This window comes from Doryrhamphus excisus, chromosome 17 (genome assembly GCF_030265055.1).
Source record: "Doryrhamphus excisus isolate RoL2022-K1 chromosome 17, RoL_Dexc_1.0, whole genome shotgun sequence".
Classification (NCBI taxonomy): Eukaryota; Metazoa; Chordata; class Actinopteri; order Syngnathiformes; family Syngnathidae; genus Doryrhamphus; species Doryrhamphus excisus.
Genome location: NC_080482.1, coordinates 13,080,075 through 13,101,757, shown reverse-complemented (window position 1 = coordinate 13,101,757; position 21,683 = coordinate 13,080,075). Strand labels below are relative to the sequence as shown.

At 42.5% G+C, this 21,683-nt stretch overlaps 1 protein-coding gene across 4 annotated transcripts in view; it reads left to right on the top strand.

The window, feature by feature from the left end:
- znf385d (zinc finger protein 385D) overlaps positions 1-21,683 on the top strand; it is a 72,677-nt gene that overhangs the window by 47,015 nt on the left and 3,979 nt on the right. For all 4 annotated transcript variants that reach the window (XM_058053389.1, XM_058053388.1, XM_058053390.1 and 1 more), the window contains 4 exons: positions 5,100-5,268; positions 13,978-14,307; positions 15,417-15,598; positions 21,376-21,477. In XM_058053389.1, the coding sequence (XP_057909372.1) occupies positions 5,100-5,268; positions 13,978-14,307; positions 15,417-15,598; positions 21,376-21,477 (783 nt within the window). The remainder of the gene's footprint in view (positions 1-5,099; positions 5,269-13,977; positions 14,308-15,416; positions 15,599-21,375; positions 21,478-21,683) is intronic.

Here is a 21,683-nt window from a genome sequence, read left to right as displayed (position 1 = left end):
GCGCTTTTCCAACAGACAAGTTTCCTGCAACTTGTAGTGCTGTTCTGTTGCTGGCGTGGATGTTGTATTACAGTGTGACTTGTCAACATCTCAACTGCTCTTCTTTCTTTTTTTCAATACATTTACAACTTTTTTCTGGAAATCTCAGATTATTTTAATATTGCATTGTAACAGGCATTTTCTGAGACAGCTTTGAAAAGGGGGGACTGATGTGACCTTTGGCTTTGGGCAATGGTCATTTTTTGATTCGTGGTTGCCGATACAATTCAAGGACAATATTCAAGGACAATTCATTTAAAACGATTCAGTCACTTTAAATTGATTCAATGACTTTGTAGCCAAAAATTCAACCAGTGTAATAAATACCTAGATACTGGACAATGAAGGTGACGCTTGTTTTTTGTAAATGAATCAGGTATAAATTATTAATAATGCTGACATACTTGGAATAAATTATTAATCAGTACAAAAAGGTTAGTTAAAAATACAAAACAAAACAGAGGGTGGTGTAGTTGATGAATAGTATGAATATACTAGTATACTGTATTATGTATTATGATGAATTCATTCATTCATTCATACCGCTTATCCTCACGAGGGTGACGGTTGTGCTGGAGCCTATCCCAGCTGTCTTTGGGTGAGAGGCGGGTTACAGCCTGGACTGGTGGCCAGCCAATCACAGGGCACATATAGAAAAAACAACCATTCACACTCACATTCATACCTCAACAATTCAACAATTTGGACCCACCTCTCGCCCAAAGACAGCTGGGATAGGCTCCAGTACCCCCCGCGACCCTCGTGAGGAAAAAGCGGTAGAAAATGAATGAATGAACAATTTGGAGTCACCAATTAACCTAGCATGTTTTTGGAATGTGGGAGGAAACCGGAGTACTGGGAGAAAACCCACGCAAATGCAAACGCCACACAGAGATGGCCGAGAGTGGAATTGAACTCGGGTCTCCTAGCTATGAGGCCTGTACGCTAACCACTAGGCAGCTGTGCAGCCGCACGATGAATTATTTAATTTGTGCAATCCAAACCTGCACTTTGCACCCAAAGCTGAGGGACATTGTGCAAAGTCCTCAACAAATGGTATCTTAAATTAGGTGTTGAAACTTTCTCACCTGTTTGGGCTGATGGCAGCAACGGCTCTTTGGTTTGTGCTGATAATCCGACTGAGCAACCATTTGAAACAACGCTGCAGCAACTAGCAAGAATACACAAATGAGCACATATGTCTTTTGACCTGCACATGCCGCGCTCGATGATGACTAAGGGTCATTGTTACTGGACCGTAGGCCGTATAGATTAGATCAGGGGTCAGCAACCTACGGCTCCAGAGCCGCATGTGGCTCTTCAGCCTCTTTGTTGTGGCTCCCTTTGCAATGCTCAAATATTTGTTTTAACACCCAAATGAGGAAAATATGCATCTTTGTAATTACTTTTGAAAAAAATGGGACTTTCTGTGAGACCGTATACTAGCAAGAGTACTTGATCAACTCCACTTTTTCTCCTCCCTTTGATACCCCAAAATTCCCTCCAAATCTGGGAGTCAATCAAAATCTTGGGAGACTCGCAATTTGCTCTGGATGTGAGCATGTTGCTACACATTTCTTGCACGGGGAGAACATGCAAACTCCACACAGAGATAGCCGAGGGTGGGATTGAACTCGGGTCTCCTAGCTGTGAGGTCTGCGCGCTAATCACTCGACCACTATGCAGCCCCTATATTCTGCTGTTAAATTATGTTTCACGGCTCCATTCTATTTTTCTTCAGTGAGCGAGGGGGTAAAATGGCTCTTTTGATAGTAAAGGTTGCCGACCCCTGGATTAGATGTACAAAACGTCCTTACAGCACTTTGCATATTGTCCCCATAAATGTCACATAAAGTGACTTTCAAATAAAGACGGATGAGTTAAATTTGAATACTGTATGAAGTGGATTAACTGTATTTCACAGGTCCACTACAACTCACATGACCACCACATACTCGGATGAGGATGGGTTTTTTGTTTTAAAGCCACACATCCATATAAAGTCTACCGTGCTTAAATCCAATGCTTTATTTCCTAGTATTGGTTCACTCGATTGATTACCTTTTTAAATATTGTTAGATTAAATTTACAAGTTTATTCTTAAAATTTCCGAACTTTTATTTCACTGTGGCCCTAATACTCCATCGTATCAGAGTGACTTATAATCCGTGAAATACTTATAATACATCACACAAAAAATACATTTTCGTATTGAATCATTATTTATCATGGATATTTATCCGTATGGTTTCATTTGTGAAACAATGCATTCTGGGTAACTGTACCACCTTGAGCACACACTATCAACTTTGAATTGATTCACATTATTGAGTCAAGCCCAAATCGTAAAGCAGTTAAAGAGCCGCTTTCGTCTTGCTGAGTGCTTACACCCAGCAAATGACGGCTTGCTGGTGTCGCCTTGGCAACGTGGGTCCAAGACCATAGTTATAGCCAGAGGAGGCGCAAGCAAAACTTTTCTGTATTAAATGAGCTATTATATGATGGCAATGTGTTTATTGTCATTGTACCTTTTAAAGGGGAACTGTACTTTTTAAAAAATATTTGCCCATCATTCACAATCTTTATGTAATGGTAATGGTAATGGTTTCATTTCATTTGAACATGCATCAGATTACAATTGAGTGCATCACATAATAAGTTCACAGTTCCACATGTCCAAAAGGAGTAGGAAGAAGCAAAGCTTATTAAACCCTATCTGGTACTTTTACATTCAGCAACTGTTACATTTGTTTACTTACTGCCTTTCTGATATAATTTTTTGTTACTATTTTGTATCAAGTGAAGTTTCTTTCCCTTTTCTGTTCATTACAACACTAGAAACAAGTTCATTTCAGCTAGCTTACAATGCTGTCATTGGGATACATCTATTTTGTCTATGAAGTGGAAGCATTATGTAAAGCTACGAGAACACACATCTGCAAGTTAGATATTACGTGTGGAGTACCCCAGGGGTCAATACTGGGACCAAAACTGTTCAACTTGTACATCAATGACATCTGACATTAAGTGACATTACGTCACGAACAAAAATATATCACAAATATATTGTACAACATAAGATGGGGAGAAATATTTCAATATTGAACAAAGCAAAATTGGTTCTCAATCAAAAGTCACTCCACACTGTTTATTGCTCTCTGGTTCTATCTGTATCTGTTCACCCATATAAATGATCTGTATCCGTATCTGTACTTGGAGTGGGCGGGGCATACATTGGAAGTGGGTGTGGTTGAACCATAAATGGGCAGATTTTGAAGCTGAGCTTATTTTAAGTCGGAAATTGATTTGGATTGATCAGAAGTTGCTATATGTGAGTCCTCCATGTGCCACCTTTGACTCCCCTTCATCCTTCACTGCTGGGATGAACGTGACATTAGTGCCAGCGTGGCATTAAGCTCTTATCTGTCTCTGCAGCATGCACCAAGACAATGGATGTTCAAAACAAGTTTGACTGAGTGGCATTTTTTGGCTCATTCAAAAAGAATGAGGAGAGAATTCAGCACTTTAATGACCTTTTCTAAAAAAAAAAAAGTGATGGATAAATTCCTGACTTGGTATGTAATAAAACCCATTCACACCCTTCAAAGGATTTCATTACTCAGCCAAGATAGATACATGCATGGATGGATAGACCGATAAATGGAGGGATGGGTGGATGAATGGATGGGCAGATGAATAGACGTACAGGTAGATAGATGGATGAAAGAACGGATATATGGATGGATGGACAGAGGCATGCAGATGGATGGATAGACCGATAAATGGAAGGATGGGTGGATGAATGGATGGACAGATGAATGGATGGGTAGATAAATGGACGGACAGAAAAATTGATGGAAAGACAGTCGGCTGATGGGTGGATGAATGAAAGGCATGATGGATGGATGGATGGATGGATAGATTAACAGATGGATGGATGATAGATAGATTAACAGATGGAAAGACAAGTCAATGGATAGACAGTCAGATGAAGGGTGGATGAATAAATGGCTTGATGGACAGATAGACAGACACATGAATGACTGGATGAATTTATGGATAGACAGATGGACACACAGATAATAAGATAAATGGATAGTTGATAGATAGACATGAACAAATAGATGGATAGACTGATAACTGATAGATGGATGAATTAATGGATATATGGATGGATGGACAGATGGATGGATAGATAAATGAACAGACGGACAGACAAATAGATGGATAGACAGTCAGCTGATGGGTGGACGAATGAATGGCATGATGGCTGGATGGACGGATGGATGGATTCATAGATTAACAGATGGAAAGGCAAATTTATGGATAGACAGTCAGCTGATGGGTGGATGAATGAATTGCTTGATGGACAGATAGACAGACAGATGAATGAATGGATGGATTTATGGATAGACAGATGGATGGACAGATAATAAGATAAATGATAGCTCATACGTAGATAGACATGTACAAATAGATGGATACCTGATAGATGGATGAATTAATGGATAGATGGATGGATGGATGGATGGATGGACAAATTGATGTATAGATGAACAGATGGACGGATGGAAGCATGGACACATAGCTGATGAAGGTCTGGACGGATAGACAGATGATGGATGGATGTTTTTTGCCAACCTTGGCAGAGGTAACGAACACCTCTCTGACAATGCCAAACAAAAGTGAGGGTTATTAGTTTGGAATTTTTGATACAGCACTTGTATTGTATTGTGACCTCCAGGCAAAACATGGTGGGAATATTGGTCTCAGGCATTCATTGTTGAAGGCTAATAAAATAATAGTGTGATTTACAAGTGAATAAGTCCACCAGTGGGTGAAAAAAGAAGAAAAATGGCAGCTGAAATGACCCAATAAATCATCCTGTAAGATTTGCTCAAAGCTGGCAGCGAGAAAATCAAATGTTAGCGTTTTTTGGCGGGACTAATTAGCTTTAAGCTGCTTCATTGCCTCCGTGCTCGTCTAGTTTTCATGTTTCATTTCATCCTGGTCCCTGCGCGAGGTGACTCAATCAAGCCTGCTGTTTGTTCTCCTGGCAGAGCCAAGCCCTGGCCCACTACAAGGGGACCAAGCACGCCAAGAAGTTAAAAGCCCTGGACACTCCCAAAAGTAAGCTGAAAGGCTCAGCGGTCGCCAAGGAGACGGGTGGCCAGGAGGCTGCCGCAGGCGTCAACAACTCGCAGGTCGCCGGCAGCGCCGAAAGGAAAGGTTGGTTCAGAATGCTCCACTTTTTTGTTAGCGTTTTAGCTCAGCTGCACACACAACATGTGCATTGCGATCAAGTTGAACCAAAGACCATTGGACTGGATCAGGAGAGGTTTCTGCTGCTGTTCCAAAAACTAGACGTTGAGTTTGTTTACTGGACATTCAAAATCGTTGAAAAAAACATTCCAAAAACAGAAACTGAGGTCAAACGCTGTTACGTTTTGGAATGTAACCAATATTTTTGGAAAAATGTGCCCTTTAAAATCACAAGAACTTAACTTTGAATTGCAGTTGTGCATGAAAACCTCAGTTTTACAAGACCAGTGTCAGAGGATGTTTTGCTTTTTCTTTGGCAACACTACTTCAACACGGCAGCCTCTCAAGGATTACATCAATGCTCCTCTATTTTATGACAACACGGACATTCTCATCATTTTCTCCACCTGGTCCAGCCAACCAACAGTGGAACATGCTAGCCATTGAGCTAAAAGCCTCTGTCCAGTGCAACTCTTACAATAGCCACGTTTACATGAGGAGTTTTCGTCTTTCCGAATGACTTTTCTGAAAACAATGGTATACATGGAAAGGAATATTTCCAATATCCTGTCTACATGCGCCGCTATAATCAACCAGAATAGTCAATGGGGCATCCGCAGTAAAGAGTAAACACGTGATACCGACTTCCCACGAGTTTTTCTTTCACTTGTTGGAATAACTCCGTATTGTGAGTTTTTCGTTTGTCCAGTCTTGAAAGTTAGTTTGGATGAAAAACAAACTTTCCGCAGCAGAAGAAGAAAAACACCACGAAGAAGAACGCACCCTGACAACTTTCCATTTGAGGGGGTACAAGATACCTCAATCGGATTGGGGAAAGGAATATTCCACCCCAGGGAATCCAATTATTTGTTCATTCGGATTGGCACTTTTTTTTCGGAATGAGGTGTATACAAAGGTTACATTTTTTTTATATTTGGGTCCATGTATACGTGGCTATTGTCAGGGGGTGAGGTTCACCAAGGAACCAGCTGGCATCTGTTACACTTGTCATGTTATGTTAGCATTACTTAATAGATTTGTTAGCTTAAAACCTGTAAAGTATTCGCAGAAACAAATAGTTCCACTTTAGAATTAACATCAAATAGACAAACTGCCTTTTAGTGTTGTTTAACAATGACAATAAAGTTCCATGTTATTCCATACTTGAGGATAACTGGCACAGTCCAGCAATGATAAACATTCACTGGCCCATTATTCAACGTTTATTTACATTTTTATTGCCGGTATAACTTAATACTCATCAAATCGCTACCAGGTGGATGTTTAAATCTAATTATCTCAGCCAGATGTCAAACAAAAAACGACAGCAACAAAACTATTCCTGTGGGAGGTTCAACTTAAAGACAAGCTGCCACTTGGAACATCTGACAGGAATCAGAGAAATTGCTAGAACTCACATTCAAGGTTTGTTCTCATCGGCGGGCCAAACGAGAATCCAATCCAAAGTCGCATTCCAATACTCAGACGTAGCATAACTTGTCGCTAATTGGCGTGTTTTGTAGATCTAGTGACATCTAGTGACCAAACAAGGCAGATTGCACCTTCTTGTCTTCATCTTTTAGGTCCAAACTAGGAAAAAATCTACACGCACAATTGTGAAAAAGAGGAATGGATCCCTGTTGGACACTATAGGAAGTTCCTTGCATCACATAGCTGTGTAAACACATCATGTAAACACATCACGCACCAAGCGGCGACCTCTGCAACCTTCAGCAACACTCCGCCATGGTAGAAGCGTGCAAACCATCGGCCATTAATCATCTCAGCGCAGCTCCTGAAAGACACCTGCACATTTCTGCAGCGTATCGCCGTCGTGGTGTATACCCACAATGCATCAGGCCGGGGCGCCGCTTTGTCACCGGTGGCACCTGCTAATGAATATTAATGAACTTAGATGTCAGAGGAATTAATTGTGGAGGCGGGCGAGCGCTAAGTAAAAAGGCTGCAGGGTAAAATGTGTTTTCAAGGCCACTTTCACACTTCTTATTTTTCTATTGTTTTTTTGTTATTGTTTGTCATATATTTGAAGTTAGTACTTTACTTGTACATTAGTGGCATTTGTCACTGCTGTGCTTATCAGTCACTTCGGTAAACCGCAGGTGGGCAAATTGTGCACGCTGTAAAAAGTGAAGTCATCACAAAGCTTTCATTATGATCTATAATGAAAACATTTCATGCATTAATGTCTGCCTGCATGAAGTTTGTCTTCAAAGACTTTTTACAGAAGTAACTTGTGTGATGTCTAAATGGCCAGCTGGACGGTCTGTGTGTGTGCGTGTGTGTGTGTGTGAGAGAGAGAGAGATGTGTTTCAGGTGTTCCATCTTTCATTTCCAGTTGAGTGGTGATGAAATGTAGCCTGATGTTTGCTATTAAAGATCACATTGTCACCACAGGCTGAGCACAAGGAGGAGGAGCAAAGGAGGCCAACTCATGTCTGCATTCTCCTGCTGTTCCCCCGTTCTCCCACAACCTCCTTCTCCTGCTTTTTTCTTTGCCCACCTGGTCCCCTTCTCCTCCACCGGTATCCTCCTCTCCTCTGGCCTTCTTCCTCATACAGACTACAACCTCCACCTCCAGCTTTCTTCTGCATCACGCCTCCTCCATCCTCCCTCCTCCCCTTGAATCCTCACATCTCAGTTTACATCTCCTTGCCTCCTCTAGCCTCCTCCTCCTTTGCTTCTTTCTGCCTTCCTTTTCCCCACGCATCTTCTTAAGCTGTTTCCTTCGGCCGTATTCCATTTCCCTCATGTCACTGCCTCTTCTTACCCTTCAGCATCCTCCTACACCTCCTCCAGTCTTTCCTCCTTCTTCTTCAGATTTCAATAGCATGCTCTCTTTGCTCATCATGCACCCTCACCGTGGAAGCCTTCTTCCTCCTCCTTCCTACCTTGCTTCCTTCTGCATCCCCCAGTCTCTTCTCCCTCTGCCTCCAGTCTCCTCATCCCTCCTCTAATCCCCTCATGTCTCACTCAGGCTTGCCCATTCTCCTGGAGGTTCCTACTTCTTTGTGCCTCCTCCAACATACAGTACTCCTAAATTTTACCACCACTAATGTCATCACCCTACAGCCTCACTCCTCCAGTCTCCTTCAACATCCTCCTCCAAACTCCTGTTTTCTCCTTCTTTTAATATCTTTTAAAATCATGCTCCTCCTTCCTCTCCATGCACCCCCACTATTGCAACTCCCACAGTCTCCTCTCCTTCTTCCTCCAGCTTCCTCAGGCTTCCTCTAATTCTCTCATGTTCCCTGTCTCCTTCACTCTTGCCCTCTCTCCTTGAGGTTCCTACATCTTCTTGCCTCCTCTGGATTCCTCTGGCATATGTCTACAATATAAGTACCTCCTCTAATCTCCTTGCCCTACATCCTCACTCCTCCATGTCTCCATCAATATCCCCCTTACTCTTTTTGCCTCCTCTGGCTTCCTCTGGTATATGTCTACAATATACGTACCTCCTCTAATCTCCTTGCCCTACATCCTCACTCCTCCAGTCTCCATCAACATCCCCCTTACTCATCTTGCCTCCTCCTCAGGATCCTGCATCCTCCTTATACCTCCAGCTTCCTTCCTCTTTATGCACCCCCACTCTTGCAACATCCATCCACATTCTGCCTCCTCCTTCCTCCTTTGCCTCGTTCTGCCTACCCCAGTCATTTCTCCTTCATGCCTCCAGTCTCCCCAGGCCTCTAATCTTCTCATGCAATCTTTCTCCTTTAGTCTTGTTCTTTCTCACTGACGTTCCTGCCTCTTCTTGCCACCTCCAGCTTCTCTTAGCTTCTCTTACTCCTTTACCTGCTCCATCTTGCCTACATCCTCCCCCCTCATCCTGCCATTATATCACACAGTCTCCTCAATCCTCCTTCTTGCTACTTTGCGTCCTTCTGCCTCCCCCAGTCTCCTTCAGTCCTGTCCTTTCTCCCTGACCTTTCTGCCTCCTCCAGCTTCCCTCAGCATGGTCCTACAGTGTATCCTCTGTGATCTCCTCACCTTGCATCCTCACTCCTCCACCTCATGCTGCCTCCTTGTAAAGACAGATGCCTGCCGATGACAGTGTGATGATGTTGGCTGTTTCTCAAGCTGCCGGCGATCTCATCTGATGAGATTTGGAGTGCGAGCGTGCAAACCACTGAGACGGAGCAACAGAAATTAGCCGCGGATCATTTGCCCTCAGATGAAATTGGGGGAAAAAAGGAAATACAAGTGAAAGCAACTTCTGGTGCTGCTGTGGAGTCTTCGTTTCAGTGCAGATTGCAAACATGAAGGTGCGCTCCTTTAAGGAGCTTATCAATATTCCGACACGATGCCGACTGAGGCTAAAAGAAATTTGACAGCACTTGAGAGCCACGAGGGATTTGTGTCCTTTAAGTAGTGACAGCATGTAATGATTTTAATTAAAAGCTTTTAATCTAACGCTTCTTTCGAAAGTTAATCAGATCTCCGGGGAGTCATGTGATTTGCGTGAAGGCCCAAGTGGAGTGGAAGGATTTGCAAAGGAGCATCAGGAGGGCATCCAGGTGGAAGGGAGGGATGTCCATACTTTTTCACGGTAGGGAAAAGTGAAAGGATGAGGGTGGATGCTAGTCTTCACCATACCTGTCTACCCTTAACTTTGAACTTTTCTCTGCAGGTTTATCAAATATATGTAAATAAAAATGATCTCAGCTTTGTGTAGTAATTTCATTTTATTGCTAGGAGGTGCCACAGGCTTAAATGAGCTGCTCCATGTGGGACTTGATGTGAATGACGGGAAGAAAAGAGGACTTGTTTCCAAGGGTCACCATTCCCTTTATTCTCTCCTTTGTCGCCCGTCCCCTCCTTTTAATTACCTTCTCCTCTGGCCTTATCTCTCCTCTCAGCTTGCCCTGTCCTTCGCCAACCTCCACATTTCCCTTTTTCTCCTCTGGTTCCAGAGTGAGCTCACGTTCCCCACTTTCACTTTCATTTAACTTCCTGCTTCCCTTTTCTTCATCCAGCGTGCTCCTCGCCGCGTTTGCTCAGCTCGCAGCGTCACCTCTCTTTCAATCTCTATCTCGCTGCTGTCGGCCGTCCGACATGAGATGGATGGCAGTCATTACCGCCATTAACGAGAGCCGATTGACTTCCCCAAAGTGGGCCATGCGTAGATACGGAATACTGGAGGCTTCCCCTCAACGTAAACTTTAATCACCTTCAGCTCTAAAGTCTCTTTAATGGTGCTGGCCAACAACCAGGACAAATGACTCAGCATGGAACAAGGTGGAGATAAATATACCGTCACCTTGGAGTTGATTGGCGTCACCTTGGCAATTTTATGACATCATGCAGGGAAAAAGAAACGTGGGGAAAGCCAATACCTAAACTAACACTCACACTGTACTCCGAACGCATGAAGGTCAAGGAAATTATAATAATAAAATAAATATATACATGATTTAAACAGGAAGAGAACAATTCTTTACTTTTATCCCTGTGGTTGTCTTGCACACTGGAAGGGGCGTTGCAAAGGAGGGCGAGACTTATGAAAAGCAAGGAAGGAAGACCACTTTTTTGCTTAGTTATCACTGTCCCTTTCATAGGAGCAGATCTTTTCACATGTTCCAAGATACCGTTGTTATCCTCCATGATGGTCGCTGTTTTTGAACGGCTTGGACCGGCATGCAGCCAATGCCGGTCTGTGTTTCAACGCTGAATTTCACTTTCCTTTTCACAGACGCAAAGACAAAACAAAAGTGATGTCCTCAGTGTAGCAACATGACCATATTATCATCCACTATGCACACGTGACTATAGTTATTTTTCTTTTTGTAAAGTACAGGTGGTCCTCAGTTTACAGCATTCCGTGGTTACATATACACTCACATAAATTCATCAAAAACTTGAGATTCACTTGAGAAACAACTGTAGTTACACTGGACTGTCGCAACCATTGTTACCTATTACGCTCATTTTTCGTCCCTTTGTATTGCGTTTTGGACTCCTATAGAGCAGCTACACACAATGACCAGCACACAAAGCTTTCTAGTTCTTACAGAATCAGTACCAAAACAGTCCAGTGTGAAATGCTGTTTACAGATTAAAATATATTTATTTTGATGGTTGGGAATCGGGAACTCCAACCACTTGTGCCTGATGGTGGCTTTCCCTTACGTGGCAGAGTGTATCTGCCCTGCAGCCACAGCCATAAGAAAGTCTGCTCCTCTGTGACAAAGTGTCAGTTTTGCAACGCCCTCTGCAACCCAGTGTTTTGAGCCATCCCAAACTTCTTTCAGGGCTCACTTTGAAATGAGCATACAGAGAATACAACATTCTAACTACATTTATAGATCAGGAAAGTGGAAAAAGTATAATATAGGAAAAAATTATTGGAACACTGATGTTGCGAGAATGACAACGAGTTGGTCGATCAACAATCATATTCATTGTGAAAACAAAACAGACAAATGTCACCAGAACAACATCAGCAAACTGAGCTCACGCAGTCGGGACTTATGTCAGGTTCACAGACAGTTGGAAATCACAACACTGTTTAACACTGTATATAACTGCTAGGGTGCTACAGTGTGCTTGAGCATGTAAAAGAATCTGCAACAGTAATAACTAAGCAGCATAGTTTCTTATAATCTTTTATATGTTATGTTATGTTTTTTTCTTATTACTGTTTAATTAATTACTGTATTTAATGTCCTGTGTTCTCTGCACAATATGAGTGACTTGAGTGTTAATTTAAAGCACGTGTTCCAACTTACACTAACATTGTGCCGTCGGAATGGAATTCTTCTGTAACCCGTGTCTATTAATAAGAGTGCATATGCCGTAATACGAGGACCCCCTATAGAAAGTTGCAATACAATATGGACAATATGTTTACAGGAATTTTGGTCCATTTGTGAGTTTAGAGGTCTGGGTTCGAATCTCCATTGGGCATCTCTGTGTGAAGGTTGCATGTTCTCCCCGTGCATGCGTGGGTTTTCTCCGGGTACTCCGGTTTCCTCCCACATTCCAAAAACACTCTAAGTTACTTGGTGATTCCGAATTGTCCATAGGTATGAATGTGAGTGTGAATGGTTGTTTGTCTATATGTGCCCTGTGATTGGCTGGCCACCAGTCCAGGGCGTACCCTGCCTCTCGCCCAAAGACAGCTGGGATAGGCTCCAGCATGCCCGCGACCCTTGTGAGGATAAGCAGTATAGAAAATGGATGGATGGATATATAGCACCAGAAAGTTATTTCATCCGTTGGACTCACTTTTCCTACTAAATATTATGCATCGTGAGTTGTTATACATATATATACTTTTAAAAAGTTGTGCTGCAAAGTGCTGTGTGGGAGTAGGTCGGGGGTCAGAGGTTATTCAAGGAAACCTAAATGCGCTTCATTCCGAATGTTAATGATGTTCACAAACACTCAGTGCCCCATTTGCATACATTGGAGCTGCCTCGAAAATGCTGACTTTTGAGAGGCATTTACCCACACAGGTGTACCTAATCAAACGTAGACTTTGCCGTGTCGTTTGGGATAATAGAAATAGCCTCGGCATACTCATGTTTTGATTTTATTTTATATTTTGGTGACTGCAGAGACGTGCATCTTCACTGTCATCCATCATTTTCATGGCTCTCTGTATGGATTTCCCCAAAGCAGAGTTCATTTAGACCCGTGGATCCTTTAAGGTGTATTGTAGATCACATACACAACTGGTCTGCATATTTGTAAACTAGCCTGAATCGTGACACTTTTATGAGTTGTTTCCTTTCGTGCTTTTGCTGTTTACATTCTTCTAAACAAGTAAAACCCTTCAGGAATGTGACTTTTGGCTGCATAGTGTAAATACGGTGGTGTGAAAAAGCGTGTGCCCCCTTCCTGAGTTCTTATATTTTTGCATGTTTGTCACACAGTAAATGTTTCAATACCTCAAACTAATGTACGTATTGGTCAATGACAATACAACTGAATTGGGCCACCCTTAGCAGCAACAACTGCAATCAAGCGTTGGTGATAACTTGCAATGAGTCGCTTACAGCGCTGTGGAGGAATGTTAGTCCACTCATCTTTGCAGAATTGTTGTCATTCGAGCACATTGGAAGCTTTTCCAGCATGAAGCCTTTTTAAGGTCATGCCACAGCATCTCAATAGGATTCCGCTCAGGACTTTGACTAGGCCACTCCAAAGTCTTCATTTGTTTTTTCTTCAGCCAATCAGAGGTGGACTTGCTGGTGTGTTTTGGATCATTGTCCTGCTGCACAACCAAGTTGGTTTCAGTTTTCGGTCACCAACAGATGGCCGGACATTGTTGTAGAAATTGAGACGAGCCTTAATGTTCTTTTTGTTCAGCAGTGGTTTAGATCTTGGCTGTTTTGGTCCAGTGTCTTTCTTATGGTGGAGTCATGAACACTGACCTTAACTGAGGCAAGTGAGGCCTGCAGTTCTTTGGATGTTGTTGTGGGGTCTTTTGTGACCTCTTGGATGACTCGTTCACAGCTGTTCCATTTTTTTGCCATTTGTGGGTAATGGCTCTCACTGTGGTTTTCTGGAGTCCCAAATCAAATTACTTTATAACCTTTTCAACTTGAACTCAGGTGTGAGTTAGTTATTTCTTGTTTTTGTGCCTATTCTAGGAGGATGTTCTATAGAGGATATTTTAAGGTAAAAGGACTCTGTCTATTGATGTCTCTCCAGAGGGTGTCCCCTGCACAGCGGTGACTCCGGTGTCCCCCGTACTCACACTGCCACATCCCCTTGAGCCTACATCCACCCTCGCGACCCCGACACCTGCAGTCAGTGCCTCGCCACCAGTCCCGGACGCCCCAGAGACTACCTCAGCTGCCGGGATGGACGAGGGGCCGCTACAGCTCCACTCGCCCTCAGAACCAGACCTGGACCCTGACGTAGAAGCCGAGGAGGAGCCAGACCCAGAGACAGAGGAGGAGAAAGCTCGGCGTCTTCTTTACTGCTCGCTGTGCAAGGTGGCGGTCAACTCCGCATCGCAGCTGGAGGCTCACAATAGTGGTGAGAGCTTCAAGAAACATTCATGTGTCTTACCTCATCATTTATCTTTCTATTCATTAAATACAGTCAAATATGGAATATTTCACACATAGTTGCTTTCTCCCTTATTGCTGTTCCTGTTCAAAACAGTAAGCATTTCAAGCGTATTTAAATGTGTCACATGATTTTGCTCTCTTCTCCAATTGGTCAGCGGCGGCGGGTGCAAAATGTAGACCAAAAAAAGGTTGGTGTAGATACTAGAGAAAAAAAGGTAGTTTGTCGCTAATTTTAATGATTACACGGACAAGCGAGTAGGCAAGGGAATAAACAAGTGTACTTCGGCCGTCGGGAGCAACACAGTGAAAAGAGCTTGAATGAAGACATGCTAATCGCTAGCATGCTAAACTGACACGGAAGTTGTCGCTTTTGTCCGTTTACTGATGGCAGATGCTGCTAATTTTAATTTGAATGATTTTATTTTTCTACCTCTAATGTGTTGATCGGGATTATAGTCAGAATAAATATTAAAATTTAGGCACACAAAAAAATCAAACTTATAAAGCTTTTAATTAACAATGTCAATAAGTTAATAGTTATTGCCTCTTATGACATATATAGCAATTGTTTTAAGTAAATGAAGTCAATTGTGGGCGGCACGGCGGTCTAGTGGTTAGTGCGCAGACCTCACAGCTAGGAGACCAGGTTCAATTCCACCCTCTGTGTGGAGTTTTCTCCGGGTGCTCCGGTTTCCTCCCACATTCCAAAAACATGCTAGGTTAATTGGTGACTCCAAATTGTCCATAGGTATGAATGTGAGTGTGAATGGTTGTTTGTCTATATGTGCCCTGTGATTGGCTGGCCACCAGTCCAGGGTGTACCCCGCCTCTCGCCCAAGGACAGCTGGGATAGGCTCCAGCACCCCCGCGACCCTCGTGAGGAAAAGCGGTAGAAAATGAATGAATGAATGAATGAAGTCAATCGTGCCAAACAAGTATCATTTGAAATCAATCGTGAAATCATTTGCCCCCAAACATGGATATTTGTATTAACAAAAACTTTCATCATAAAGTCGCTAAAGTCTTTTATTGACTTTACTTCCTGACCAGCTATTTCCTGCTCACATCCTGCAGGTACCAAGCACAAGACCATGTTGGAGGCCCGCAGTGGGGTTGGCTCCATCAAGTCCTTCCCACGGGCTGGAGTCAAAGGCAAACTGGCGCCGCCGTCCAAAACGTCGACGGGCCTACAGAACAAAACTTTTTACTGTGAGACGTGCGACGTGCACGTCAACTCCGAGACACAGCTGAAGCAGGTGAGAGTAAAAACTAACGTCATGATAACATAATGATATCAAGTAAAAGTATAAAGTAAAGACCAAGTACGCTGTCATGCGTTTTTGAGCAAGCACGGACAGGTAGCGCCAAATGTATTTGTGGCGGGCTACCACAGCGGAATGAATGTATGGGAAAGACTGAGTATGATTGACAGCGGCTGCTGTTGTGACTAATGTTGTGATGCAGGGAGAGTTGCCATGGTGACGCTCTCCTTGCATCATTATCAGACAGCTCATCAGAAACACAGGAAAAAAGGAATCTTTCTACATCAGGTGAAGAAACATGAAACGTTGCCGCGGCAACAAGCCAACAGCAACACAAACACGACTTTGACATCGCTCATTTGAGTCCGGCGGGTGTGACAGCATGTCAAATTAAAGGATAGTGAATTTGTTTGAGTAAACTTTCCGGGATATGGAATACTTTCTTTGACGAGCTTTGTGTCGATGGAAGTGATGGCTGGCCAACGCAGAGCCAGCGATGCTTTTCAAAACCGGTCATTAGCGTTCTCTTTCTGGCAGCTGTGCATCATTACATCGCTTACATTTTTTGCATGAAATCATTCACCCGGCAGTGCATTAGAGGAGCTCTCCATTTACTAACACGTGCACATTAAGTAAGCAACACTGCACTTGAATGTGAAGTTATTACACATACACACACACACACACACACACACACACTCTCACTGGCCACTCCATTAGACACACACTCTAATGACACCCACTACAAGAGCTGTAAGAGGTGTGTTCATTAAACAATATGCTTATTATTGTGCTTGGACAATTCTTGGAGGAATGGATCTCATTGGATTGTGTACCTAATGTTGTGTAGCCACAATCCAGGTTAGCACGCTGAAAACAGTGGAACCTCAGTTAGCGTACGGCCTGGTATTTCGGTTAACGGTGAAAATGTATATGTACATATATTTAATAGTCTGTGTGAGGCCAACTGTGTTCTTCACTCATTCGCTACCAAAGACATACTTATATGTTTTTTTTTTTTTCAACCCAACCGCTCACTCCCAAAGATGTAGTTATATGTTTTTTGTTTTATTGAGTGAAAGACACAAAGAGGTGATGATACAACTCCACAGTAGAATGGAGCATGTTTGGTGCAGTTTTAAGAAGTGCAATTTATAATGTCACGTTCGGGCAAGGTCGTGTAGTGTAGCGATGAGGACCCAATTGCAGGTAAAAATGTATTTATTGTAGATGCTATGCACCAGCACCACTCACTAGCATGTCCAACATAAAAACGACAATGACCCAACAACTAAAGGAGCGCGCACCTGAACTAAATGGGCATCACAGAAAATGGGAAACAGGTGCGGGAGATAATGGAAAGCAACGGAAAACAAAACAGAGGAACACAGGAAGTGAATTCAAAATAAGGGCATGAACCAGGAACAGAGGAAAACTAAAACTAAGAGAGCTGTCATGAGGGGGTGAAGCCCAATCGTGACATTATAAGTATCTCTTCCATTGAAATATGCAGCACAGCAACCAGCAGGTGAGAAGACTAAGAGATTAAGTGTTGAGGGGAAATCTGAACATATGTGAAAATTGTAAATAGCTGATTTGTAAAAATAATTGTTGTTTAGACATTTGTTTAGGCTAAATATACCGTATTTTCTGGACTATAAGTCGCTCCGGAGTATAAGTTGCACAGGGCCAAAAATGCATAATTAGGTAGAAAAAAACATACATAAGTCGCATTTTTTGCGGGTAATTTATTTTCCAAACTACTTGACCAAAACCGACATTACGTCCTCTTGGAAGGCAAGTTCTAACAATAAAAGAATAGAGAACAGGCTGAATAGGTGTAAGATATGCTAACACAATGCTTATTCAGCTACACAAAAATAAACATGAACAGAAAAGGTGTCCAGTGTTTATGTAACATAAACACTTTTTTCATTTATCATAAGTCGCTCTGGAGTGTAAGTCACAGGATCAGCCAACCTATGAAAAAAAGTGCGACTTATAGTCCGGAAAATACGCTATATGGCTAAATTTGGGTCAAAATGAAAGTGATTCTTTAAAAAATGACTTCATCTTTTCCCAAAAAGCCATTTTTGCCTCCCTTTTTTGTTGAGAACATATATTTTGCTGAAACTTACCAATGTTCTACTGCAACCATTCACACTCACATTCATACCTATGGACAATTTGGAGTCGGTTCTTTTATCCCATTTATCTGTTTTTATATAAACTATATAAACTACAATAGTAAAACAATAAAAACATGTTTTCGATTCATATTTTTTGGCTTTCTGGAATGGATGAGTTGGATTTTCATGATTTTTGGAACAAATTAATAACGCTAACCAAGGTTCTACTGTAATAATTTGCTTATTTGCGGTGGCCTGCTACAAACAGATTAGGCGCTCCCTTAGCTCATCCGGTCTGCCAGAAAATAAGTAGATGGAGCAGGAGGGATCTTGGCGATTTTGAGCCCTATTGATAAAAAACTAATTATGTATTGCTCTTCTCAACAAGCAGCGGGTGCTGCTGTGGGCCCCTCCCACATTGGACAGAAGTCACTATTGGCTCCGTTTTGTGAGTTTAAAAACGAAGCAACTGAATTTATATCTCTAAACATATTCGCTTTGCTTTTCATGTCGTTTGCTCTCTTTTTGATGTTATTCTCCTCGCCTGTAGCGTCCATCACAATTACACGCATATGCGTCTTTGCCAATTATGCAAATTAGATGACAACATCATTTCATCTACCATATTCGGGCTTTTCATGGGTGCATACATGTTGCCATCTGCTTATGAGCAATAAACAGTGGAATCAGATTAGCGCCCTTGCTATCCCTTATAGATCCTTTATTTATTGAAAAAGGCTGTGAAGCTCAAGTTATTGTTTCTCAGGCTTCCATTCAGGAGGGATCTTTTTTATCTCCTCTGCTGTGCTTTAACATTCACGCCCTGCCTAAGAAGACACACACCATTTTGTAGCCAAAGTGAAGTTCAATAAGTCTCTGCTAATAGAGGCTTTACGTCTCTTGTACTAAACCATGCCTCTGTGTTTGGGTCATCACTTCAGGTTTCAAATCTCGTTTTCCTATCGCCACCCGTTATTCTGTCACTGTGTGTGTGTGTGTGTGTGTAAGGGTAGAGTGGGGGGGGGGGTGATTTTATGTGTAAGTCTGCTCTGGCTTTTGTCTGGGCTCACTCTGAGATTTATCACTGGGAAAAAGAGAAGCTCTGTATGAATTTTTCATGTCAGGACTTCCCGATATAAGCAGTCAAACAGTAGAAGTCGTCTGCAAGCGCCTCGGAGATTGAACAGTCTCGGTTCAGACAATAGGAAAAAGAATCAGTTCCGAGGTGTAATGTTTGAAGGCACACTTTAACTTACTGGAGTGTCACTCAAGTGTAAAAGGAAGAGAGGCAGTGTTAAGTATAATTAAGTCACATAACAACAACATTTATGCCGCAGCGCTATATTGTTTGGTAGTAACTAATGTACGTTTAGAAAGATGATGAGTTCATTTGACTGTACTAATAATAACGATAATTATGTAGTAACATGCATTGGTGCCTTGGTTCACATCATTAATCTGTCTGGAAGGCTCAAACCAAAACCAAAGCGGATTCGAAACAAAGCGATTTTTCCCATAGACCAGGGGTGCTCACACTTTTTCAGCATGCGAGCTACTTTTAAAATGACCGAGTCAAAATGATCTACCCACTACAAAAATGCAAAACATCTATTTATTTTCAAATGTATTGAGGATTATTTGTACGTACAACGTATGTTGATGTACCTTACATAACCAAATGAGCCAATATTGCAAAACACACATAATTAACTATTAACATTTTTTGTAATTACCTGAGTTTACTTTGATGACTTGCACTGAATTGAACCAGCCAGGGATGCATAGTCCGGACAGTAGCTGCTGATAGCCAGCCTCAAGCACACTTCCAAATGTTTATCAGTCATGGATAATATCCGTATCATAATATCCATATAATATTCCATATCCGTATGGAAGTGATATGTTTTTTGCCTTTTTACTTGGTCCAGTTTTTGCCTTTTTACTTGGTCCAGCTCCTTCGCTCATTTTAGTGACCATAAACTTTAGCGAGGGCTTAAAATCTCGCAATTCGCCGACTAGCTTAGCACTTTGCATCGTTGTTTACGCATGAGCGGTGACCTAAAGGTCAAAATTCAGTTGTCATCTGATTGGTTGTCCTGTATGTCAATCAAGTAACGGGGATGGATGATAGGCTGACATCGTAAGTTCTGCTGCACTTAGAGACGTTGTTTGATTTGATTGGTCGCCCGAAGGGCAACATTCAGTTGTCATCTGAATGGCTGCCCTGTATATCAATCAAGTGACGGCATTGATGCTGGGATGATATTTTTTTAATGTCACGCCGCGATCGACCAGCGATCGACCAGTACCACCTCCGCGATCGACCGGTAGCTCGCGATCGACTTAATGAGCACCCCTGCCATAGACAATAATTGAAAGTGGCTGCACTGTGACCGAGTGGGTAGCGTGCAGGCCACATAGTTAGTTCTATTCCATCTCTGTGTGGAGTTTGCATGTTCTCCCCGTGCATGCGTGGGTTTTCTCCGGGTACTCCGGTTTCCTCCCACATTCCAAAAACATGCTAGGTTAATTGGTGACTCCAAATTGTCCATAGGTATGAATGTGAGTGTGAATGGTTGTTTGTCTATATGTGCCCTGTGATTGGCTGGCCACCAGTCCAGGGTGTACCCCGCCTCTCGCCCGCAGACAGCTGGGATAGGCTCCAGCATGTCCACAACCCTCTGAGGATAAGCGGTAGAAAATGAATGAATGAATGTATGAATAATTGAAACTAACAAAAACCAGGGCAAACCAAGGCACAATGTGCTAACCAGGCCGGATGTTAACTGAGGCACCACTATACATTCTTCCCTTCTCCATTTCTGTCTCTCACAGGAGGCAGCGATCGCCCTCCCCTGGCATGTTTGCTTTCCTATATTAGTAACATTTTAGTGTGAATAGTCAAGACATTTTCTTCACAAGCTGTCATTTTAGGTTGTATTGATGTGTCTCCTTGGAGACAAGTGTTATTACATTCTACATGTCATTATTCTCAAAGAACTTGTCTTCCCTGTCATTTATTTTGGAGCCAACAGCAGAAGTTTTTCTCCTGACAGATGATAACGTTGATGGTTTTTGACCCAGCGCTAATCAGGGACCCTGGTGATTATTTGCTTCTGTAGACCAGTGTTTTTCAACCTTTTTTGAGCCACGGCACGTTTTTTACGTTGGAAAAATTTTGCGGCACACCAATAACCAACATTATTTGCTTCTTTCAGTTTTTTCCTGATTACGGACTCGCCACAGCAGATCCTTTTGATCCGCGTACTAATGTAACCAACAATGTTACAAAATGTCACCACTACCTCTCACGTGCATCACTAAGTCTATTAGAGGAACGAGGCAATCAGCTACGTGTTGTCACACGGACGAATATTACATTGCTCTGCCAGTCTTGACACCAATGACATAATATTTGCAGAAAATTATTAATACATGTTAATTAAAAAAAGTGATATTGAATAATTCCTCACGGCACACCTGACGATTTCTCACGACACAATTGTGTGCCGCGGCACAGTTGTTGAAAATCACTGCTGTAGACGACGGACCCGGTTTGCACCCGGTTTCAATTGGCGCATTTTCAGTTGAAAAAAATCAGACTTCATCAGCAGCGAATGTGACGTTTTGTTCTGTCCTCAGCACATCAGCAGTCGTCGTCACAAAGACAGAGCCGCAGGGAAACCAGCCAAGCCCAAATACAGCCCCTACAGCAAACCACAGAAAGGAGCCACCAAGCAGACGGTGAGTCTGAAAGCACGTAACAGTCGCTTCTTCTCAGGAAGAACTATAAGACTTTTGTCACTGCAAAGTTTGCTATTGCTGCTTACTTCTTATATATTCCTATTCCACATCATCTTGCTTTTTGTCACAAAATGTTCTTGACATTGACCCGGATTCATCACGGGTGTCTGAGACACAATGCAGCGTCTGCTTAAGTGGTGCTTGTG